General features: G+C 38.9%; 1 protein-coding gene across 37 annotated transcripts in view; it reads left to right on the forward strand.

Annotated features, from left to right (window-relative positions):
- Positions 1 to 25,686, forward strand: part of NRCAM (neuronal cell adhesion molecule) — a 157,608-nt gene that overhangs the window by 87,615 nt on the left and 44,307 nt on the right. For 18 of the 37 annotated variants that reach the window (XM_054178326.1, XM_054178320.1, XM_054178316.1 and 15 more), the window contains 13 exons: positions 1,058 to 1,075; positions 2,776 to 2,881; positions 5,484 to 5,680; positions 6,484 to 6,606; positions 6,963 to 7,133; positions 7,592 to 7,648; positions 10,165 to 10,276; positions 12,548 to 12,732; positions 14,093 to 14,224; positions 22,960 to 23,103; positions 24,220 to 24,331; positions 25,139 to 25,305; positions 25,389 to 25,536. In XM_054178326.1, coding sequence (XP_054034301.1) covers positions 1,058 to 1,075; positions 2,776 to 2,881; positions 5,484 to 5,680; positions 6,484 to 6,606; positions 6,963 to 7,133; positions 7,592 to 7,648; positions 10,165 to 10,276; positions 12,548 to 12,732; positions 14,093 to 14,224; positions 22,960 to 23,103; positions 24,220 to 24,331; positions 25,139 to 25,305; positions 25,389 to 25,536 — 1,672 coding nt within the window. The remainder of the gene's footprint in view (positions 1 to 1,057; positions 1,076 to 2,775; positions 2,882 to 5,483; positions 5,681 to 6,483; positions 6,607 to 6,962; positions 7,134 to 7,591; positions 7,649 to 10,164; positions 10,277 to 12,547; positions 12,733 to 14,092; positions 14,225 to 22,959; positions 23,104 to 24,219; positions 24,332 to 25,138; positions 25,306 to 25,388; positions 25,537 to 25,686) is intronic. The other 19 variants (XM_054178321.1, XM_054178325.1, XM_054178351.1 and 16 more) reach the window with 3 other exon arrangements.

The raw sequence follows: 25,686 nt of genomic DNA on the forward strand, positions 1-25,686 counted from the left end.
GTAGCTTAGGGACTATATAAATTGTGCACCATTCTAATTTTTTTGTATAGAGCAACATTTCAGGTTAAATTAACCATAAATACATCAATAGACAAAAACAAGTAGCCCTTTTAGATGTATCATGTTCCCTACTACATAATGTTACTAAACTTTACTGGGTCTGATGAAGTCACATGCAGGAATTTTTAGCCAAAAACATATTAACCAAAACTACATGCTACTGCTTTCATCAATAATTATTACAAAGGACTCTGAGAGAGCAGCACAAGGGAAGAACTTGTATTTTCTGTGGATCTTCTCCATATACCCACCACAGACACCTGGTAGTGAGAACATACTTGATTAGTTGAACCTCTAGTTTTTATTCTGGTTAGCTGTTCCTCTACTTGTCAGTGTCTCAGAGTAGGTAAAAGATGACTGACAGTGTAGCTAACCAAAAGCATTTTGACTGGCTTTAAAATATTATTGATGAGGAGACACGTATGCAAAATATTTGAAGCAAGCAATAAAGATGTTTCAACCAAGATGCTTTTTTGCTGTTTGCTTATTTTTCAAACCACAAGGGTTTGCACGTTTGTTGAGTAGAATTAGGTGCTTTCATCTTTGTAAAAGTAATTCTAGCCTGAAGCATTCTCCTTGTTCTTCCATATGATTGTATGGGTGGATTGATTTTGACTGCAGCACAAGGGCAGTGCACTCCATTTAATTCTAATTTGCTGTCTCCTCAGTATCAGTGGTTTGTGTCCTTGCAAGACCAAAATCACATACCATGGTTGCCCTTAAAAAGTCAACACTTCAGAAACATTTCTTATAACATGAACTATGGATAAATGTAGTAATCCTTGACACAATGGAAATTGTGGCTGGAATTTCAAGCACTACTGCATGAGTTACTGCATTACATGTTTAAAATATTTTCTTTTTAATGGTGACCAATGTACTTTTCAGAGATGCTTATCCTCCCTCTCAAAAATGCTGATTTTCTTTTAACTAACAAATTTTTCTCTTTAATCTCCATTTGTCCATTCAACTGCTGATTCTGATGGGGGAATAAAAGCAAAACTCCTAGAAGAATGTAAGTTCCTGTCCACAAAAACTAGGCTGTGTGCTGCTGAAAATTAATAGCAGTTGTGTTGCAAACTGAATTTGCAGTCCAAAAATGTGTGGTTCTGACATTTTGTTGATTACTTGGTTTGCTGTAGCTGGATGTTTTGTGCATGCAGTGTTCACAAAATACTACTGTACACAAATCACAAATTAATGGCGTGAGTTTCGATTGTGTGCTACCTGAGCATTAAAATCTTTACTCAATATCAGCACGAGCAATGTTTTATTGCTACTTTCAGGAGTAAACATATTGGATACAAACTAAATTAATTTGCAGTATGTGCACTTATATACTGTTTTAAATGTCTTGAGTTGGAGGTACCTTTATATCATTGAAAAACAGTGGATACTTTTTTTTTAAATAGCCTGCATCATTTATGCCATCTCCTAACTGAGCTCTGCTCTCAGGATAGCACAGGAGTAGAGACTTCAGGTCTTTGATGTCCATCAGGTGGAATATCCTGGATGTTGGGCAGTGTTCATGTCGTGTCTCTTTTCAGAGCGTACTTGTTTTTTCCAAGTAAGTATCTGACATGCTTACTTCAAGAACTGCCTCTGAGAGGGGTGAAAAGGACTGTCTTTGACGTCTCTCAAAAGAAATACTCAAGAAGTAATCATCATGTAAAAATGTTGCCTTCCTCTTTTAAGCAGTTAAGAGTTTAATATAACATGAGATACATGAGATACAATAATTACCTTAGCTAATAATCTAATTGATCTAATAATACAATGCTTAGCCTATTTGCAGAAGAAGTGCCATGAAATACAGGGAGACAAAAAACCCAGCTTAAAACACAAAACCAAAACAAGCAACTCTACCGCACTCCCATTTGCCTCACTGCCATCCCTGCAGAAAAGAGCCAACACTGAAGAACCCAGCAGCAGAAACCAGAACAGGAAGCCTCCCATGTTGCAATCTGAACTTCAAGCCCTGTAATACTTGACTCCAGTTAGCACTTTCATTTTTGAAGCTGGCATGACTGCAGCATGGTATCAATAACAGCACCAAGTTCAGTTCAATCCATGACACTGGGGAGATTGACAAGACTTTATTGTCCTTGGATTTTTTAAGGAGAACGAGTATTAGACTTTTCCTACATGTTTCATCTATTTGGAAACTAGTGACTATTTTGGTCCTTTGTTTTGCAGTCTTTTAATTTATCATGTATGTTTTACTCCTGAAAAGTAGTTCCTAAAGCACGCTTTGTAGGTTACTTGAAAATGTTGAACACAATAAATGTGTGAAAAATTTACTCCCATAGAGAATTTCAAAACACATAAAATATTTAGATATTACACAGCTTTGTACTTTTTTTGCTTCCATGTGGTAGAAACCATTTTGTGTGGGTTTACATATCACAACTTTGCATTCAGGATACATTGGTTTTGCCAAAACCTGTTGAAATTTGGCATGTAGAAACACTACGAAGCTTTTTGGCCGAGATCTTCATCTGTGTGTGAGCATAGCCCAGCTGGAAGTTAGTATGGCTACAGTGATTTACAAGAATAAAGGGCTTCATCCTCCTAATACAAATGACGCTTTAATCCCACTCTTCTGTCAATTATGTGCTTGCTAATTGCAGTTCTGCTTTCTCTGCTTACAAAACTGTCTCACTGATAGTTTGAAAATATTGTTAAATTCTCTGTTTCTTATATTCCATAATGAAGTGTCACAACCTCCTACGATAACTCAGCAATCTCCAAAAGATTACATTGTTGACCCCCGAGAGAATATTGTAATACAGTGTGAAGCAAAAGGAAAGCCACCTCCTAGGTTAGTATCTTTTTGTTTTGCTCTTGTTGGCTTAACAGCATAGGAAAACTGGGAGAAAATGATGTAACTTTTGTAAACTAAGTAACATGTGCATATGCACATACAGAAAGACACACTCATTCCTGCTGTTGTAATTTAAACAGCTACTAGATAGTGGAATTTTCTTGGGAGTTGTGTGCTGTGTGTCAGTTTGAATGATCTGTAGCCTTACTTCACCAAGTATATTTAAATGCTTTAATTTGGGGTTTGGCAGAATGGTAACCCTTGATCATCTTCTGTTTTAAACCTTGTTTCAGTATCTTGAAATATTTGAAAACTACTCATTCAAGATGTTGAGTACCTGCAGTGGAAACAGCAGCAGCCGTAATGCATTCTGGCATTGGCAGTAACTGCATGCTCTTACTAGCGTTAGTCTATAATTGTCTATTCAGACACACACGGTGCTCATTAAATGTGCTTCTGCTGAATAACCAAGCTTTTTTCTACATTGTGCCTTCTGGTTGCCTTGGGATTATTGTCATTATCATGCTGGGCAACAGAATGGAGAAGATGGAGATTATCTGTGATACTGTCACCCTTTCTAGGGTCCTGTTAACGGTAGGAGTGCCATAAACCCACTGTGTTTACTGGCATTTTGATTCAGCAGGCACAATGCCATTCTCAAGAATCTGGGGAGTGACCTGGAGATTCATATGGTTATTGTGCACTTTGGGACAACTACACTGTTTCTGAAAATGTTTCTCTTGAATGTCCTTTTTTGAATTGGATTTACCTGAGACAATGAGAGCACGATCCATGGAACTGACATATGTGAGCCATGGGCCAGGGCTCTCTGCTGTACTGTCTCATCTTCCCCATCAAACCCTGTCTCACTTTGTTTTCCTGCTACAGAAGAAATGACTTTCATAAGCTTGTGCTTAGTTTTGCTTATTATAAAAGACATGACATCCAAATAATTTATTTTAATAATTTGGTCCACCAGCTTTGATAACCTGCAAATGCAGGAACTTGAGCTGCCTCAAAGCTCTGAAGGTTAATTTTCTCAGCCCAGAGTATGAATGGTTTGTTACAACAGGATAACTTCATATTGTTGAGAGCAGCTGGCATAAAGCTTTATGGATGTGCTGCTACCTGTAGCTTGGGCAGCAAAGACTCTGACTTTCATATAGCTCAAATTCAGAGTTTGTACCACTCCTCTCATTTGAAGCAACATTACAGTTCCCTGTATCATTCACATAGCAGAGGATTACAGAACCATAGAATCCTAGAATGGCTTGAGTTGGAAGGGACCTTAAAGATCACCTACTTTCAGTGGGTGGCCACTAACCCGTGGCCAGGGACGCTTCCCGCTAGACCAGGTTGTTCAAAGCCTCCTCTAGCCTGACCTTAAACACTTCCAGAAATGAGCTGTCCACAAAATCTCTGTACAGAGATTCTACAGCTTTACCTGCAAGGACATAAGAAACAGATTCACTATTGGTTCACTGTGCATACTAATCCTCCCAGAAACGCTGCAGTGTGGTGCAGTGCTGCGGGTCAGGTTTTCTTCTGTTCTTTCCCACCACAAAGTGCAAACAATGTGTCCAGTCCTATCCTCCTGCTGTAGAATGTCAACAGACAGTTTGAATCACTTAGAATTTGAGCTTTTTCAATACCATGTAAGTTTATATTTTCAGGAACCATTCTAACCAGTAAGCTTGTGTTTAAGATTATGAAGCTTAACTGTAACAAGGATGCAAACTGCTGTTCACACAGGGCACTTGTACCCATGAGTGCTCAGTACTTCAGAGGCATTGGTCTAGTTGTCTGTGCCTATACTTTTGACTATTGCCAAGGCATAAGAAATTGGTGTGTATGGTACTATAGGTTGCAGACTATGAATCTCTGCATTTTTACATATTTTTAAATGAGTTCTAATAGTCTTAATTTTTAGTAACTACTTTTCAAAACACCTTTTCCTTTAAGGTAACACCAGTTACTTTACTGTAACACCAGTATAAATGGTCTAGAATAATTAATGGGCTTATCAGACTGCAAAATGCAATTCAAAGAATCATGGTTGTTTGCATAGTGAAATCAAACTTGCCACACAGTCTTTAATTCACTTGCATGACTTAAAAGTGGCCAAACCAATTAAAAAGAAATGGTCTCCTGTGGAGACCAGAGATGATACATTTCAGCACGTTTTTAAAGGCAGGTTTAGAAACCCTTTCAACAACAGGTTTTTATAATGGAAATGCTAATGCAGCTTTAGCAATATCAGTTCTCACAGATGCTGCTGTATCATCTTTAGTAGAAAGAAAATCAGTTCCATATATGATTAACTTCAGAATCTTTTAATGTCATTTAAAAACAATTAAAATACTGACTTTGAAAGGGCTGCTGTTAACAGATTCAGCCAAGCGTTTCATCTCAAAGCATCCCCAGAGTTTTTATGTTAAAAAGTGCTCTATTATTATATTAGTCAATTTAACTTGGGAACAAATCTTAACTAATAAAGAAAAAAATACCATGTATTATTGAAAACTACATTTTTCTTCTTCATGCAGTCTACAAATGGATAATGAAGAAGAAATTCTTCTTTTTCTTTTTATCATTTTAGCTTCTCCTGGACACGCAATGGAACTCATTTTGATATAGATAAAGATGCACAGGTAACAATGAAACCAAATTCAGGCACTCTTGTCATAAATATTATGAATGGTGGGAAGGCAGAAGCATATGAGGGAGTATACCAGTGTACAGCAAGGAATGAACGAGGAGCAGCCGTTTCCAACAATATCGTTATAAGGCCTTCTAGTAAGTGAAAATCTTACTGTCTATAAAACGTGAAACTCTTTGGTTTACTTATTTTCTTCTGAAGGCTTCACACTTTTTCTGTCTTAAAAAGCTAATCATCAAGTGATCATAGCAGAAGGTAATACATAGTTTCTGATATTCATATGTAATAACATATTTCATATTCTCTCCAGTATTGCGTAGGAAATCTATAACCAAAATACTTCCCTGATTTTTTGGGGGTACACTGAGATGACCTCCCATGTTTAAAATAGAGTTGTATGTGTGACACTACAATCAGAATAAAATGTTTGAATCCCTAATGTACAGTACTGCTGAGGGCAGTTTTTATTCTCTTTCTGATGCATGCATCCTGTAGTTTTTGTAATAGCTTTGATAAAGAACTGAAGGTACAGCTGAAAATTTTTGATTAATGGTAGACTGTTTCTCTAGCTTTTAATGTAATTTTTCTCAGATAATTTTTTCAAGCTTCTAGTATAACATGTGCTATTCTAATGTTTTAATAAAACTGTGTGTATACAATACTGTTGTAGGAGCGTCTACCCTTTATTTTTATTTAGTGTATGCTTTTGGAGTGGGGTTTTTTCCCATTTTTGTAGTTAAAACTTTCCAACATAACTTCTTTTATGCTCAGCAAAAATAAAAAAGAATAAAAACTAAATCTTTAGTAAACATGAGAGGACTTTACATTCTGATGCATGTTGTTTTCTTTTTTTCCTGGAATATTATGTGCATTTCTTCCTTAAATTCTAGAAGTCTTGTCAATCCATAGTTTGCTTGTGTGTTAACATTATTTCCTGTAGGATCCCCATTGTGGACAAAAGAAAAACTAGAGCCTAACCATGTCCGAGAAGGTGATTCGCTAGTACTACACTGCAGACCTCCCGTTGGCTTACCACCACCTATAATATTTTGGATGGATAATGGTGAGTTTGGATTTTTTATGCAGAACTAGTTTACTTTTTGCAGTTTTTCTACATAGTTGCTGATTGCTTACCAAAAATCACAGGTGGTGGAGTTTCCCTCTAAGTTAAAATTCAAAGAATTTTCATTTCTGTAGAAACGAAGAAACAAGCAGACATGCAGCCCAAAAGCATGAAGCCAAAGGCAGCTGGAGATCTTAATGTAAGTTGTAGATTAAACCACTGGGGAAGACTAGAAAGACAAAGGAGTTTGAGAGAAAACTTTAGAAAGGTCGATATAATTGGCAAATGTGGAGTCTGAAGTTCATAATAATGGACTGTGTATTCTAACTGAGATAAATATTCTTGTTTTCCCTTAGCTTTCCAAAGGCTGCCTCAAAGTGAAAGAGTTTCCCAAGGTCTAAATGGAGACCTATATTTTTCTAATGTACAACCAGAAGACACCCGGGAGGACTACATCTGCTATGCAAGATTTAATCATACACAAACTATACAGCAGAAACAGCCCATTTCTGTAAAAGTCTTTTCAAGTAGGTATTGCATTGCCTGGTTACATATTTACATAGTGTTTATCCAGAATTCTCAAGTTATTTGCCAAAGCTAAGTATTGTTACACTAGGGAATTTTGTAATTCTGATTCTGAATAAGAAATTAAGAAACTTAATATGTAAGAAAAGAATAAGAAACTTAATATGTAGTCTCCAGATTCCTTGACACATCATTAACTTTAAAAGCTGTCCTTTTTTTGTCTTTTGAAGAACTGTTTTGGAAGACTTGAAATGTTGAAAAAATGCAGTGTAAAGAAATGATCATTTTTAGATGTTTTTCATCTCCAACAAACCCAAGTTATTATGATTATTGTAACTATTGAAACAAATTAATCAATCATGTAATTAACGTGCCGTGGTCATATCATCACCTTTTTGATTCCCAGTACTTTGATTTATCCCTCCTGTATGCATTCTTCATGATATTCTGTTTATTTCAGTGGATTCATTGAATGACACTATAGCTGCTAATTTGAGTGACACTGATATTTTTGGTGGTGAGTTACACTGGTCCCCACTGATACTCGTTGTTTTACAGTAGCATTTAGTTAACTAACTCCACCTCCATGGCTACTTAACCTTTGGCTCCCTTTTCAGTTTCTAATAAAGGTATCTTTTAGTGCTGGTGATAATCCATACTTTAGAAAGGGACTGCACAGTGTGATCCTTTCAAATATTTAATGTTTCAATGTTACTGCAGCACATGGCTCATAAAAATAGAAACTTTTATAATTAATCAGGTTTTTCACACTGGAGAGATTAAAAAAAAAAAAGTCTTATTTGGTTACTTCCAAACTGTGCTGCTTTTAAAATATTTTTCTTCCAATTTACCTAGCAGTTTGATATGTTCATTATCACTAGGACTATTTAGTATCATATGCTGCATAATAAATAACAGCAATTAAGCACTGAACAGGTGCCCTTCACGTTTAATAACTTACTGAATGTACCATTCATTTTTAACATGCTTCCTAGTTGTAAAACTGGAATTAATTAAAATCTAAACATTTTAATACTATCTGTATAAATAACATTTTAGGGGAAAGATGAGTTGTGTTTGTCTGGTGTTTAAGCTGATCTTCACATTGATCTGTGTTGAATAGTCTTTTGTACAATGTGGGTTAAATCCTTCTAAATAGCTGTGTTTAGCAAGGCTGATTTTGGAGCAACATTGATACTGTATCACTTGAGGTTCTAGACTCTCCATTTGACATTGTGGGAGATAGATATAAAATACATTATGTTTATTCTATTGTCATATTTTTCTTTGTCAAATTATGTTTTATACATCTTAAACCATAATTTATGGGAATATAAAATAGAACAGGGATACACAAAGTTTGAATTCTCAGCATAAAACTAAGAACAAATATTCAAGAACAAATACAAAATATGTACCTGAGCACAGAATGATTTATTAGGTACCATTAGCTAGGAAAATAACTCAGAAATACCAGAGCTAATTCTCCTGAATTTGCAGTCTTGCAAAATCATAGAATCATACAGTTTGTCAGGGTTGGAAGTGACCTCAAGGATCATCCAGTTACAACCCCTCTACCATGGCCAAGGAACACCTCACGCCAGATTGTGTTTCTCAGAGACCCATCCAGCCTGGCCTTAAAAACTTCCAGAGACGGGGCTTCTACCACCTATCTGGGCAACCTGTTCCAGTGTCTCACCACCCTCATGGTGAAGAGCTTCTTCCTAACATCCAATCTGAATCTACCCATTTCTAGTTTTGCTCCATTCCCCCTAATCCTATCACTACCTGACACCCTAAAAAGTCCCTCACCAGCTTTCTGGTAGGCCCCCTTAAGATACTGACAGGTCACAGTGAGGTCTCCTTGGAACCTTCTCTTCTCCAGACTGAATAGCCCCAACTCTCTGTCAGTCTCCATAAGAGAGGTGCTCCAGCTTCATGAGTCAGCACTCCTTAGGAATGCAGAAACTGGATAGATAGGGTAGTTATTGTCCGTGACTATCAGCTGTCCTTTTGACTCTAGACTGCCCTTTTCAGACAACCTAAGTTGTTTCTGTACTAGTTTTTATGGAATTCATAGCACAAATAGTATTTGAATTAAGTGTTCTATTAATATATCAATAAATCCTGTGCCCTAATAAACAAGAGTTTATTATGTTTCTTCTTATATTAAAAAATGCAATTATTTACTGTAATGACTCAAACTGCTACTGCACTTTAGAGCAATCTCATCCTCTATTTTAAAATTCCTATGAAAGAACAGTAGAGTATTTACAGAAGGTGCTGTGTTATTACAGAAAGCACTCCCTTCTGACTTCTATGAGGGCATATGAAATGCCATAATACTTCGAAAGCCAACAAATGTCAAAAGTGGGTCTTATAGCTGTCTGTTTACCATGGTTATTTCTTGCAGGTTAATCAGTGGTTCTTTATTGCCAGACTTGGGAACAGCTTGTATTAGAATTAAATACATAGTAAGAGGAGAACACAAGGCTTAACTTCTGAAAAGATGCCTCATGTTGTCTCGAAAATAGTTAATGAAGCAAAGTGGAGAGTACTTCTTACCCTCTTGATTTATATCTCTGAATGCAATAGCTTTGCTTTATTTGTGTTTGATAGAAGCCCAAAAACTTACTAACTTTCAGTCTTGCACTCTGACTCATATCAGTGACCTCTTACTGTCTGTAATAGTTCTGCTGAAGTGAATAGAGGCTGCTTGGGATTAAGGCTCAACATCCATCCATCAGGCTGCATAGTTGCCTATGTAAAAACTATGAATTGATTGCTCCCATCTTTAATAATAACATTTTTCATGTATGTGTTCAAAATTAGAGTGTTTAACAGGTTGAGATGTGTTTTGTCTACCTAAAACCTAATTCATTGAGCTGTGCAATGGTGTAACGCAATGATTTTTAATTAAATGGCCAGCATGGAGCCACATCTCTGTCCAAAACGTGAGAGTAGATGTATGCATTTGATCGGTGCTAAAAACAAAGTTTCCTAATTAATTCTTTTATTTTTCTCTTGTTGCAGCAAAGCCAGTGACAGAGAGACAGCCAGTTCTTCTAACACCAACAGGTAGCACAAGTACCAAAGTGGAACTCAGAGGAAATGTGCTTTTGTTGGAGTGCATTGCAGCAGGATTGTGAGTTGCTCTTTAGGCAGTGTTTTTCTAGATAAAAATACAGAAAGAGAAGGAAACTATTCCGAGCTGCTTAAAGTATTACCACTGTATAAGCTTGGGTATTTCAAAGAAAGAGAAATGTAAAGTGAAAAGAGCTTTTCTAAGGAAGTTCACCATTTGCTTGGGCATCAGCAGATATTAACATTGGTTATGAACATGATGCATGGGGTCTGCCTTCTCATATCCCCAAACCCTATACACAGGATTTAGGTTGTAACCATTGCTTTGTTAAAGGACACAAGAAGAAATGCCATGGGGTAACCTCAGACACACAGCTGCAAAATTACACTAAGGAATCAAGCCTCTGATTGTTTCCTGAATTTACCATCATTAGGCTCTCAAATTATATAAAAATAGATACAAATCAGCTGGTCTAATCTGAAAAGGCTGCTTACATATGCTAATAATAACTTCATAGATCAGCTAGGTGGGAGCTGTTAGAACATAATTTCAGCTCCTTACATCAGCTTCTCATTGTTATTGAGTTTAATTGGTACTTGCTTCTTCAATGTAATGCAAGTTTGCCTCTGCTGGTTATTGTTCTAGTAGAAAATTACTAAACAGAATTTAGCTTCATGAATTGGTTTCATTCTCAGGAAGAAATCTGAGAATAGATTTAGTGGAAAATCCTATTTCAGGACCTATTTCAGGAACTAGAAACATGTTTACAATGTTAGAAAGCATATAATGCAGACTGTTCTGAGGTAGCCATGAGGACAGCCAGCTCTCTATAACTACCTGAAGGGGGGTTGTAGACAGGCAGAGGTTGGTCTCTTCTCCCAGGCAACCAGTACCAGAACAAGAGGACACAGTCTCAGGCTGCGTCAGGGGAGGTTTAGGCTGGAGGTTAGGAGGAAGTTTTACACAGAGAGAGTGATTGCCCACTGGAATGGGCTGCCTGAGGAGGTGGTGGGGTCGCCGACGCTGGGGGTGTTCAGGGTGAGGCTTGACAGGATGCTTGGTTGTATAGTTTAGTTGATTAGGTGGTGTCGGATGATAGGTTGGACATGATGATCTTGAAGGTCTCTTCCAACCTGGTTAATTCTATTCTATTCTATTCTATTCTATTCTATTCTATTCTATTCTATTGCAAATGATGCAGCACAGCATCATGCATATGAGTTCACTTGCATGAGCTCTACAGGCCACGCTCGTGCACAGCTTTGCACAAATTTGATACAAGCATCAGTGCAGTGCTTCTGTCTAGGCTGTGGTTTGATCACCTCTCTGCATCATCACCACTAGCAAAACCACACCTGTGAGTGGGAGTAGCATCAGCTCAGGTATTCCTCATCTATAATATGTGTGCATGGGTTTTCAGAATGCTGCAACAAAAGCATTGATCAATCCATTAAAATTGCTGGATGAAAACAGGGGGAAAATGAAATACGTTATATGGCTTTGTGTCTTTAGCCATAATGTCATTTTTTAACAAAGTAATTCAGCGAGGGAAGCTTACATAGTGGTCCACAAATGGCCACATTCAGATTTTGTTTAAAACAACTTTTTCTAATTACTGATACCTTAATTAAAATTCAACTTTGCTAGGTGTCTCTGTTATAAAATATGTCATGTTAGACTGCTAAGGGACTATTTACCTTGAGTCATTGCTATTTGAAAGAGGACATTCTACTCAGTAAACAACACCTTGTCATTTCTCTTAATTTAGAAAGTGTATCTCCATGTGTTGTGGACAGCTTTCACCTTCAGTGGACAGTATGGGGCATAGCCAAGATTTAGACATGGTGCAGTGACTCAGCACTGAATTTCTTCTTGTTTTCTCATGGAAAATATTTCTGCTCATTAGCATCTTTGCTGTAAAATTGATGACATTCATCAAGTCTTAGGATATTGCTTGCACAAAGGACAACAGTAAACTTGTCAATAGCTAGAAGCTACCTTTTAGAGCACCATGAGCATCAGTTTTCAACAAGATTCGAAATACACTTGTATTCATTTATTAACCATCAGAGTTTTGAGATTAATCAGCAGACAAATGCATTCTATAATTATTAAGCCTACAAACAGATGGCAGTGTTAGTGAGGCTTGTCACCTCCTAGAAACAAATGCTGGCATATTTTGCACATTTGCTGGCCATGCCCCAGAATCTGGGTAAGGGCTCTTGAAATAATTATTTGTAACATATACATTTAAAAAAAAAAATAGTTTAATGAACTCTCATCTTCCTTTTCTGTAGTTCCTAAATTCAGTTTATGCTTTTGCTTCTCCAGACCCACACCGGTAATTCGCTGGATTAAAGAAGGTGGGGAACTGCCAGCCAACAGGACCTTTTTTGAAAACTTTAAGAAAACTCTCAAGATTATAGATGTTTCTGAAGCTGACTCTGGGAACTATAAATGTATAGCAAGAAACAGATTAGGTTCTGCTCATCATGTCATTTCAGTGACTGTGAAAGGTAATGCTAAAAGAATCTTTAATGTAATATTGTTAGTGTCCAGAATGCGAGAATGAACTAAGATTTCTTGGATAAGATATAGCTGAAAGGAGGAATGATAATGGTAAAAATTCCCTGGTCATGGAACCATCTGAATTCTGCCAGTGGAAGGACTTTATTATCTCTAATCTCCCTCTCTTTTTTTTTTCTTTTTAATATGTTATTTTGTGAAGTATCAGGCTAATTTGGGATTGTACTATAACAGTAGTAAGATGATTTCTTAGCTTGTACCAGTGCTACACTTAATTTAGATCCTTTGATTATCTGTCATTAAACTGCCTCTTTCCATTGTGTTTCTATCTTTTTTACCATCTCTCTTCTTAATCTCTGTATTTTTTTTCCATCTTTTTTGCTTTACATTCACATAGCCCAAATTCTTCCTCTTCCCTTACTATTGTCTTATGGTCTCATATTCTTGCTTCGTTTTCTCTCTTAATTTACATTTCTGGGTTTCTGCCCAAATAGGAATCATAAGTATGTTTTGAATACCATACAATACAAAAAACCCTGGAATGACAGCTAATTAGTCATTGAAATAATCAACTGTAGTGCTTACTTTACATGCTAAATAGCCATTTATTTTCTTGTAGACCAGCATCATTTTGTGATCACATCCAATGTCCTTTTTAAGAGCAGCAGTTAAATTTTCTGTTTGCATCTGTCCATCAATCCAAAATACAAAATTTAATTGCAATTTGTAATAAGATATGTTGTTTCTGGTTATTCACTGCAAAAGAGGTGGAAACATAAATTAGTATCTTTTGGTAAGGACAGTGTTCCATCTCTTTTGCTTGCTCTCTGTTTTCAGCTGTCTCAGGTAAACAGCTGGCCCCACTGCAGTCACCAATTGAATACAGGGAGGCCAAGCATTTTCCCATTTGTAAATTTCATCCTTTTTATGTAATCAAACCTAAATTCATTCCTAATAGCCTGACTGCTGTGAGCATGGATATCTGAAATTAATCAGCACATGATTCTAGTCTCTGCAGATGCCATCCTCAGATAAAATTTGCTTTCTTTAGGAAGGGCAGGTTAAATTCAAAGCAGGCAACCCTAAATGAAACAAAGAACCTCTGGTTGCTTATCTCAGTATTTCAATGGGTATTTTCTCAGTATTTTAGTGGGTAGCTGGTGGCTCAGTTTAACCAAAGTATAACCTACCAGTTAATCATTTGAGTATCACATACAGAGATTTTTTTGTCTGTTTTACTGATGTTGTAACTCTATGTTTGAAATATTTTCTGGTAACCATGTCTGTGCCTTCTGATTTTCTGGACATAATTCTTGAAAACAATTGGAGTGTTTCTCTTTCTAACCCCAGCTGCCCCATACTGGATAACAGCACCCAGAAACTTGGTCTTGTCTCCTGGAGAAGATGGGACATTGATCTGCAGAGCTAATGGCAACCCAAAGCCTGATATAAGCTGGTTAGCAAATGGCGTCCCCATAGCAAGTAAGATTTTTAACTACCTTACAGAGTAATGACTAAGAGAATATGAGGAATATCAGGGTGGATTGTTGGTTTTGTGGGTTGGTTGTTGGGGTTTTTTCAACTATGAAAGACCACTATGTATCTGAGTAGTTTTTGCCTGACAGGTAATAATAAATTCTGAATGAGATGATGAAAATACTGCAGTTTACAAAAGTAGAGCAAAATGTGCCTCTTGTGCTTGAAAACACTGAAATCTGTGACCATACTACTGATTATTCTGTCTGGTGTTCTTCTGGCAGTATTCTTGTAGAACTGAGGCCTTAGCAACAGTGCTGTCCTGTCCCTATTTTACAGAGATACTGCTGGGGTGTAATTTTTACCATTGCTTTACTATGGCAGTCATGTTTCCTGGATTTCTCCTTTGATGCCCCAATGCAGTGCTAGTACGTAGTTTGGGCTGGGTGCCCTCTGCTACAGGGGTGTTTCCTGTGTCCAGAAGTCCATCCCAGTGGGTGGACTCAGGAAATTAGGTATTTCTACCATAATCCCTTGCACCACTATAAATTTTGCGGTGGGGTCTGGCACTTCCTCTTTCCTTCCCTCTCCGAGACTTGGTAACTGGGGGAGAGATCTCCCGGCCATGGGCCTGATTGGGCCCAAGGCCACAGGGGGATGGGCAGTCTCAGGCCTGGCCAGCTGAGACTAGCCCAGCAGAGGGAGGGGGAAGAAGGAGCCCTGGGGGTTTTGGATGCACCCTCAGGTGGGGTTTGGAGTCTTTCTGGGTTTACTTTGGTTTCTTTCTTGTCACCATGTTTCCTTTTGTACACACTCACTGTTCTCTATTTAAACTCTCCACTACTTTTGCAATCAGTTTGTCTGAGTCGTTATTTCTGCCTGTGGTGGGGAGGGGACCTGCCCCAACCCATTACAGTCTAGGAACCCTAAAGGTGATATAAAAAGTCAAGTGCTCACATCCATGGCTGATCAGAGCACTTTTACAGTATTTGCAGCTTAAGAGTATGTTTTAGCCTTCCAGACTGCAGCACTACAAAGCAGCAGCAGCAAAACTGATTGAATGCATCAGCAAATGCCTGGCCAACAGCTTGTGCCAAGTAGGTGTCAGAGAAAAGGAACCCCTAAGGCAGCGAAGCACCTGTTTCTGTGTGTATGGGTAAGAAAAGCAACTCTGAATTAGTGATTGAGTCACTTAATTGTTGCAGTATTATGACTGGCAATGATGAATGACAGACACAAGATGTATAACACAACTGTACTGGGGAGGATCTTGCAGGGGTGTGGTGTCAGTTGGGTTTGCACTTGGCATAGCCCATATCGCAAAATCACAAGTGGTCCTTCTATCTTTATTCTTTGTCTTTCATAAAGTGCTGCTATAAAAACAGACAATCTACCCTGGTAACTCAGGAGAGATAATGTGTTCTAAAACATTGTTCTGTGCTGACCTATTGAAAGTATGACAATGTGCCTTTCAGGAGCTTCAGATGTTTAAGTCTCTTGATGAAGTAACTGTCACGGAGTTTGGGCATGGAGGGAGATTCTCTGCAATGAGAACCTAGGAAATAGCAACAGGCAAATGAGAACCCTCATTAGATGTATTTAAAATGTTTGGAATACAAGACATTGAACTGGAGAGAAAAATATGCAACTTTGAGGGGAAAAGTGAGGGTATATCTTGAAACAGAAATATTAGGAAGAACCTATTTCAGGAATCTTAGCCTGTCTCCTCCCTCTTGACAGTCAGATATTTATAAACATTTACTAAATCCCCTCTCAGTCTTCTCTTCTCTAGACTAAACAGCCTCTCCTCATAGGGCACATGTTCCAGTCCCTTAATCATCCTTGTAGCTCTCCATTGGACTTTCTCAAGTAGATCCCTGCCCCTCTTGAACTGAGGAACTGAAAACTGGATGCAATATTCCAGGTGAGGTCTGACCAGGGCAGAGTAGAGAGGGAGAAGAGCCTCCCTTGACCTGCTGGACACGCTCCTTTTAATACACTCTGGGATATCATTAGCCCTCTTGGCCACAAGGGCACATTGCTGACCCATGGATAACTTGTGCACCAGGACTCCCAGGTCTTTCTCCACAGGGCTGCTCTCTAGCAGATTGCCTCCTAACCTGTACCGGTGCAGTTTATTATTCCTTCCCAGATGCAGGACTCTGAACTTATCCTTGTTGAACCTCATTAGTTTCTACTCTGCCCAGCTCTCCAGTCTGTCCAGGTCTCACTGAATAGCCTTCAGGCCTATCAGCCAAGCCTCCCAGTTTGGTATCATCAGCAAACTTGCTGAGCAGACACTGTCCCCTCATCAGTGTCATTGATGAAGATGTTGAACAGGACCGGACCTGGCACTGATCCCTGGAGGACTCCACTAGTCACAGCTCTGTAGCTGGACCTGGCACCATTGGCCACCACTCTTTGGACTCTATATTGTAACCAGTTCCTAATCCATCTCACTGTTCTTTTGTCCCACACTTCCTGAGCTTGCTCACAATGACATTATGGGAGACAGTGTCAAAAGCCTCTCTAAGGTCAAGGTAGACTACATCCACTGGTCTCCCTGCATCTACCCATTCAGTTCCAACATCATAGAATTCTGTAAGATTAGTCAAGCATGATTTCCCCTTGGTAAATCCATGCTGACTCCTCCTGATCATCATCTTCTCTTCCAAGTGCCTAGAGATGACCCCCAGAATGACCCGCTCCATCATTTTTCCAGATCTAGCCTGATATTTAAAATGAGAATTTCCATGGGTTAAATAAGTTATGTAAGGTGGCATTGACCACCTCATCAAACAATGGTATGACAGAAAACATCAGTGTAATTTTGTATTGTATGTAAATACATCAGTGCACACCACATAATCGAAGTCTGGTGCTTGTCCTGCTCTTTCCTTTCTGGATTTTCATCATTCTCATCTTCCTTACTATTTTCTGTACAGTTACCGTTAACACCTTTTTGCTTGTTTTATCCTGCTGTGCAGCTTCCTTGCCAGAGTTGTAGGACATTCTGTTCAAATGACAAGCACATTTTCCAGAAGAGCAATGTGTGCTGCATTCTTGCAGGACAGGAGTAAAACACTAAGAAACAGAGTTTTCAGAAACAGCTGCAAGATGCCACTGAGTTTCCTGAATACAAGGGCAGCATTTGATGACTTTAATTACCCACTCAACCTCAGTAGCAAAAAAAGCCTCAACTGGATGCTGCAGTGCATTGAGTCTGTCAGGGCATCTAAGAAAGAGAAGCACTGCAATCACAGGCAATGCAGTTCTTCAGATTCTTGTGATTTGGTATAAAGCTGAGTTATCAAAAGCTGGTGTGGAAACTACCAAGTACAGTGGGCCCTTTTGTTTACTTGTTACTAAATTACAGAACTGAGCCCCTCTGCTTCAGTGATTAGTAAATCACTGTAAAAAGAAACTAAAGCAGCTGTTTTAGCTTCAGGGCAGCGCTGAGAGAGATACACCCATGGCAGGATTTCAAAGAAAAAGAGATACATTTGAATTTCAAAGCCCTGCTGTCATCTATAGCCCACAGTGTGCCTCCTGTGGGCCAGTAATCTGTTTGCAATACTTTAATTTTCTATTGGAAAGCACAACTGGGAGATGCTGAATTCTTCTGGTTTTGTGTTGCAAGAATAGAGTCAGACAAGGGGTGGGGGATGCCGAGGAAAGAAGCGTTCGTCCCTATCTCAGTCAGAGGGTGAGGCTTAAATGCCGGTAGGGAGAAGGGAATAATGAAGAAAAATGTAGTGTGCCTTAAACTCCTGTGGAGAAAAACCCAACCCAAACAAAAACCTAGTGGTGTAAATTTTGTTCCAGATTACATTAATCAGAGTGAAAAGATGTTTTTAAAGGAAGGTTTTAGGTTTCTTTGAAATATTGTAATTGATTTCCTTAAACAATAATGCTTAAAAGAGAAACTCCAGCATGGGTGAAAAGAACGCTGCTAAAGACATGCTAGAGTGATAAGGAGCCTCCTAATGTTTACTCACAGGAGTAATTTGAACTCACATAGCCAGTCCCGTAGAGGTCAATTAGAATTACTTTGGCAAGTAGCAATTGAAAGCTCAGTCCATGACTCTGCCTTGCCTTGTACTCAATTAACACTCAAGATCTGCATTATTTATACTGCTGCATAATCCGTTGTGTTCTGCTGCTTAGATATTCAGCATGGTTTTACAAAAGGGAAACCATGCATGAAGTATCTCAACTTTTAAGAAAGTAACAACCCAGATTAATTGGGAAGGGGAAGCACTTTCATAAGTGGACTTCAAAAAAGCATTGCAAATACTGCACAAAAGACTAATTTATTGGTTCAGTGGTTTATAGTCCATGATGAGCTATTAAATATTACACAGGTTTATACAAAGTAGGCACTGAAAGGTGCTGTTTGTCTTCTTTCAACATGTTCTTCGCTTGTTTATATCACATTTCACATTGAATCCTAGGTTTTAGTTAGTCTCCATTAGTAATTATAGTGAATTTAAGGGCGAGACAACAGCCCTTAGATTTCATTCATGAAAGGCCTTGATAATCCCTGGGTTGAAAATTTGTCATCCATCATGTTCTCTGTTAGTACACACACAAGCTGTTCACCACACCCAGAAATGTGCTGGACTCCGATGTCTCAAGCAGTTTAGTCTCAGAGAGGAGAGGATTGTTAGGGCAGACATTTATCCACTGCTGCTGCTGCCATTGGACAGTTGGAACTGTGCATCTGGCCTAGACAATGCAACAGGTCTTAAAACCTTTGATGATCAGGTTCTTTTGTTTGGCACAAGATAATTAAGGACAGTCATTACTAGTGCAGGTAGTGCAGGGACATCCTCCACTAGATCAGGTTGCCCAGAGTCACATCCAGCCTGGCCTTAAAAACATTCGGGGATGGGGCTTCCACCACCTCCCTGGGCAACCTGTTCCAGCGCTTCACCATCTTTATGGTGAAGAACTTCTTCCTAACATCTAAATCTCCCCTCCTCTAGCTTCGATCCATTCCCCCCTGGTTCTGTCACCACCCAATAGGTGAAAAAGTCCCTCACCAGCGTTCTTGTAGGCCCCCTTCAGATACTGGAAGGCCACAATAAGGTGTCCTTGGAGTCTTCTCATCTCTATACTGAATGACCCCAACTCTCTCAGCCTGTCCTCATAGGAGAGGAGCTCCAGCCCTCTGATCATCCTTGTGGCCCTTCTCTGGACACATTCCAGCACAGGGATACCAGAACTGGACACAGTACTCCAGGTGGGGGTCTCACAAGAGCAGTGTAGAGCAGTGTAGTCAAGAAGCTGTCTTATTATACAAAGTAATGGAAAAAGGACATGAAAATAGACAATCAGGCCTTTATCTAGAAAGGACATAAACATGTTCATAAACAGAGTCTCAATGTTTTTTGCAGTAAATGTTGGCTGTTACAGGGTACCTGTTCAACTGTCTGTTACAGCAACAGAAATTCTATAGCAAAACCTCATCATTCATTATCTTGATTGTACAAAGTCATTTCAAATAATATGCAATCCTTTGCTATTTTGCCTATCAGTGTAAATGAAAATTTGGCACACATATCAGAAGCAATTTTTCCTTTTCATGCCACTATCCTGTAATGTAACTGGAATCCCTGTAAAGACAAATGGGCAGTGCTTGAGTGGGCCTGCCATTGCTCTTTTCATTCAGGGAAAGAGAGAGACTGAAGTACTGCATGCCTTCTTTGCACCAGTCTTTACTAGCAGGACTTACCTTCAGCAATTCCTGATCCCAGAGACCAGGGGGAATATCTGAAATGTGATGTACCCTTGGTGGGAAAGGATCAGGTCAGGGAATACTTTTGCGAACTAGATGTATGTAAGTCCTGATGAGATGCACTCACAAGTGCTGAGAGAGCTGGCAGATGTCATTGCAGGGCTACTCTTGATAATCATTAATTGGTCATGTTACCTGGGAGAAGTGCTTGAAGACGAGAGGAAGGCAAATGTAACTCCTATTTTCAAGAGCAACAAGATGATTGATGTATGGGCTTGATAAGTGAAGTGGATAGAGAAATGGATGAACAGCGAGGCCCAAAGGGTGGTGATCAGTGGCATGAAGCCTGGCTGGAGACCAGTAACAAGCAATGTACCCCTGGGGTCAGTCCTGTTTAACATCTTCTTCAATGATCTGAATGATGAGGCAAAGCGTATCCTGAGCGAGGTTGATGATGGCATGAAACTGGAAGCAGTGGCCGATACAGCAGAGGCTCACGCTGCTATCCAGAAGGAGCTCCACAGCTAAAAAAATGGGCTGACAAGAGCCTTGTGGAGTTCAATAAGAAGGAGGAGCAGCCCCATGCACCCTATTTAAGTAGCAGGTTGGACTAGATGATCTCCAGAGATCTCTTCCAGCCTCAACAATACTATGAGTGCAGCAGTGCATGCTAAAGATCATTAAAACAGATGGATGATACAGCATCTAACTTTTAGAGCTGGCCCCTGCAAAACGCATGGCACATGGGCAAAGATGTGTTGATTCTCACAGAATCACAGAATGTTAGGGGTTGGGATGGACCTTGAAAGATCATCCAGTCCAACTCTGCCAGAGCAGAATCACCTAAGAGTAGGTCACACAGGAACGTGTCCAGGTGGGTTTTGAATATTGCTGGAGAAGGAGACTCCACAATCTCTCTGGGCAGCAGTTGGTGTAGTGTGGAAGGATGAGGCATGTCAGAAGACAGACTGTTGAATAGATGCCAGTGTCAACAGGCAACTTTCTAAAACTGGTGCCCTTCAGCATGCCTGTGGCTACACCAGTCAAATGAAAGCACTAACTGGACATTTTCCTCAGGTTCTTTGGTTGGTTGGCTTTTGTTGGTGGTTGGTTTTGGTTTTGTTTCCTCATGGGACCAACAGCTTGAAGCCCTTTTCTGAGAACAGGCATCTACCTCCTTTCTTCCAAATAACTGAAGAGGACTATCTGTTTTTTTCCTTAAATACAGCAGTGGGAAGGGTAGATGCTAATCTTCATTTTACATGATAAGTTAATAGTTAGGGCATTCTCTAGGATCCAGTTGTGTGTGTGAATGGTGGAGTGGGAGTGTGTTCACCCGTTAAAGATCTGTCTGCTGCAGGAGTCAGAGGCCATGGGAGCGAAGCCCAGAGCATGGGCAGGAAACAGCCATAATTGGAATGGCTGTGGGCAGATCTCCTACCTCCTGGGATGGCAATTGTCCATATTTTCCATTTAACAATGATTTGCATGGAGAAACAGACTGCTTCTCACAGCTGGCTGGCCTGCCTGCTGGGCTACTCACCTGCTCCATCTATTTTCAGCCCATGAGTCTTTTAATGAGAAAGGCATTTACATAGAATAGAAAATAATGTGAAATATGGAACACAATAGGATGTAAGCAAAAGAAGAGAAAAAAGTGCCAGCAATCCACAGAATAAATTTTTTAATTCTAGTAGCACCTCCTTCTTTTTCCACATTTCTTCATTTGTGATACTGATTTCAATTTGCAGTGATGGAAAATCAGAGTTAAAAGTGAAGTTGAAAACTGTTCTCAAGGTATCTGTTTGGAAATTGATATAATTACTTTATATGCAGAATTGCTTTAGAGTGCACCCAGGATGGAAATACCTGTACGCAGCAGCACAGAACTGTGGTCTCCTTCATCTGGTTTCTTCTCTTCTAGTTAATTCATGCTTATTTCAGCAGATTGGAGAAAATGTAGGAGAAATTTCTTGATTTCCTTTACAGATGAGTGCTGAGGTTTTGTCACTTACAGAAAATTGATGTTAATTTAGTTAATCAGTCTCTTCTATGAATCCAAATAAACCAAGAAATTGTTTGATATGGAAGTGCCTTCCACAAACATATTTTACTTATGCTCCAATAAATTGTCAGGGTGTCAGTCATATCAGTATAGCAATAATTTTGCCATGGAGTTTCTTTATTAGTAATGTATTTGTCTGGTTTTATTTAATATTTTCTGACAATATTAAAACATAATTTATGCATCTTATGCAGTGCACTGTTACAAGCAAAGTTTCTTGTCTGTTGTACCTCTCTAACTACATCCAGTTGTCTCATAGCCAACAGCTATCATTATTCAGTAACATCTTAGAATTTTGTTTGTTGATTACTCTGGGATGCAAGAGCTGTTACAGCTCAGGCTACTACCGAGCAGTTGAGGAAGTGGCATTGTATAATTCTTAGATAAGGGAAAGAGTGCCACCTACTGAATTACTTACACTGCTCTTGTGGGGACTTGATTTTGTGTTAACAAGAATTGCTTATGCTTTATTGAGCAAAGCTGTTTCTGTGTCTGGAGGATAGCAATTGATTCGAAAAGCTGAAGCATTTAAGTTGCAGGGTAGTGTATGATTTTTAACAGCATTTTCTTCTGATATTCAGAAATATTTCCTTATTTTTCTTACACTGCCTGCATCTAGTCATATAAGTAGCTTTCCTCCCTACTGCATGCAAAATATGGTCTCAGCTTTACTTTTTTAAAACAAACCAAAACACGTTTCAAAAAATGAGAACTCTACCATCATTAGCTAAATATTTGTAGAACTGGAAGAACTTCCTCAATCATATGGGAATAAATCTGCATCAATGAATACTCATCCAAGACATTAAACTCGAGGACATAGTGGTCATTCAAAAAAAAATTTGCTTTTCAGAAGCATGAAGCATATCATCCAAAAGCAGTTTGGAAAATGTTTGGGGGTTTCATGTGTTTTTGTTTGTTTGTTTGCTTTTTCAGTTGCTCCAGAAGATCCTAGCAGAAAGGTAGATGGTGATACCATTATCTTCTCACATGTGCAAGAAAGGTCGAGTGCTGTATATCAATGCAATGCTTCTAATGAATATGGATACCTGCTAGCAAATGCATTTGTGAATGTTCTAGGTAACAAACAGATTTTGTATTTTTACATTGTCTTCAGTTATCTCCTCCTACTACACTTGCATGCTCAAGCCTTGCTGAAGGTCTTCAGTGGATGTATTTCCTGAGCCCTGCAAAAGGCAAGGCAAAAAAGGCACAAGGCATACCTTGTCTTTTGTAGAATATTCCTGAATTTCACTTTCACTATTCCTATGTAAGGATACTTGTGAAAGCTGGAGAAAACTTGGAAGAAATTTTCTCTCTTTTGTTTGTTTATGTAAATCATAGAATCATAGAACCATTAAGGTTGGAAGTCCAACTGTCAACCCTACTATGAACATTAAATCATGTGCTGAAGTGCCATGGCTACAAGGGTTTTTGAACACCTCCAGGGATGGTGACCTCACCACTTCCTTGGGCAGCTTATTTCAAGCAAATGGAAGTATAAGGAATAAGGCAGGAATTATATTCCTTAAGTTAGTATGTTTCAGTAAACCATGATTGATTATGGATGTTTTGGATTAGTTAAATAGAAGTTATCTTAATTGCTGTTGCAAGGGGATGTGATTATGCATTTCTCTTGAAGGCTTCCCAAGAATGTCTTTTTTAACTACATGATATTGTGGCCTCTCTAACTCTTCTCACTGAACTGATAAACTCCAGTAGCAAAATTCTAGACAGAATGGCCTGTGAAGACTCCTGCAGGAACTGGCACATCTTTTGATTGAGAGACACTGTCTTTTAAATGAAAGAATATAGAATATATATATGTTTCACCAGTAATGCATCGTAGCTTCTTTCTGCCTACAGATTTGTTCAGAATTACATAGTTCAGTGTGTTCCCAGGAGCTTCTCTTCTTCAAGCACATTCTGATTTAAATTTTCCAATTAAAATCATTGCCTTTGGTGCCCATGCCTGTAACTAGTAAACCAGGGAGAAACATTTGTTTTTCACAAGATAGTTCTCCTATACTTCTGTTTCCTTGGGCTATTGGCAGCAGGATATATTTGGACCTAGATTGACACCAGAAATCACTCCAGAGAAGGATGTTGATGTATAGTTCTTTAGGCCATTTTTGATGTCTTGGTGTTTTGTATTTGCATCTTTGTATCTATATTCAGATGTCTTTGTCTTTTCAGCTGAGCCACCACGAATTCTAACTCCTGCTAATAAACTGTATCAAGTCATCGCAGATAGTCCTGCGTTGCTAGACTGTGCTTATTTCGGTTCACCTAAACCTGAAATTGAATGGTAAGCTATAGTTGTTTTTATGTAAAAAGAGACAGTTATATCTAAAGTTTCAAAACTATTTTTACTCTAGGTACAATGTTTAAGTAGTGTATTTTTAAATACGTGTTAACTGCCATATGCTAATACAGTATCACATATCCTTAACATAACCACAGTTAGGTTATCCCTACAGAATCAGGCTTAAATATCATTATGTGATTCTATCTGTAGTTTAGAATAGAACAGAACAGAATAGAATGGAATAGCATAGAATAGCATAGAATAGAATAGACCAGGTTGGAAGAGACCTTCAAGATCATCATGTCCAATCTATCATCCAACACCATCTAATCAACTAAATCATGGCACCAAGTGCCTCATCAAGTCTCTTCCTAAACACATTCAGTGATGGCAATTCCACCACCTCCCCAGGCAGCCCATTCCAGTGGCCAATCACTCTCTCTATGAAGAATTTCTTCCTAACATCCAGCCTAAACCTCCTGTGGTGCAGCTTGAGACTATGTCCTCTTCTGGTGCTGGTTGCCTGGGAGAAGATACCAACCTCTGCCTGTCTACAACCTCCCTTAAGGTAGTTGTAGAGAGCAGTAAGGTCACCCCTGATTCTCCTCTTCTCCAGGCTAAGCAACCCCAGTTCCCTCAGTCTCTCCTCATAGGGCTTTTGTTCCAAACCCCTCACCAACTTTGTTGCCCTTCTCTGGACATGCTCCACGTTTCTAATGTGGCAATCCCAATCTTGTATTTTCTGATAATAAAATACAACAGAATTTAACTGTGAAGTTGGATAATTATATTGCTTTTCATGTAAAGGTTTAAAGGAGTGAAAGGCAGCATCTTGCGTGGAAATGAATATGTTTTCCATGATAATGGAACCTTGGAGATTCCAGTGGCTCAAAAGGATAGTACTGGTACATACACATGTGTAGCAAGGAATGAATTAGGAAAGATACAAAATGAGGTGCATCTGGAAGTTAAAGGTAAGAAATTAATAATTCTTTCATCACAGGTCAGTATGGAATTTCAGATTTTCTAAATATCTAATAGTCATTTTAAATTTCAGATCCCACAATGATAATTAAACAGCCAGAATACAAAGTGATTCAGCGGTACGGCCAAGCTTCATTTGAGTGTGTAATAAAACATGATTCTACCTTATTGCCAACAATAATATGGTTAAAGGACAACGCTGAGCTGCCAGATGATGAAAGGTATGGACAAAATAGTTTTCCCTTTATTTATAGTTTTCTAGTTTGTTTTGTCTGCTCCCTTTCCTGATTTTTGAAAGGAACATACTGACCTATTGACGTTTTCCAAAGAAGACTCATGAATGTCATCACTGTCCCATATTTGGTGACTAA

The sequence above is a fragment of the Dryobates pubescens genome, chromosome Z (assembly GCF_014839835.1).
Source record: "Dryobates pubescens isolate bDryPub1 chromosome Z, bDryPub1.pri, whole genome shotgun sequence".
In the NCBI taxonomy this organism is placed as follows: domain Eukaryota; kingdom Metazoa; phylum Chordata; class Aves; order Piciformes; family Picidae; genus Dryobates; species Dryobates pubescens.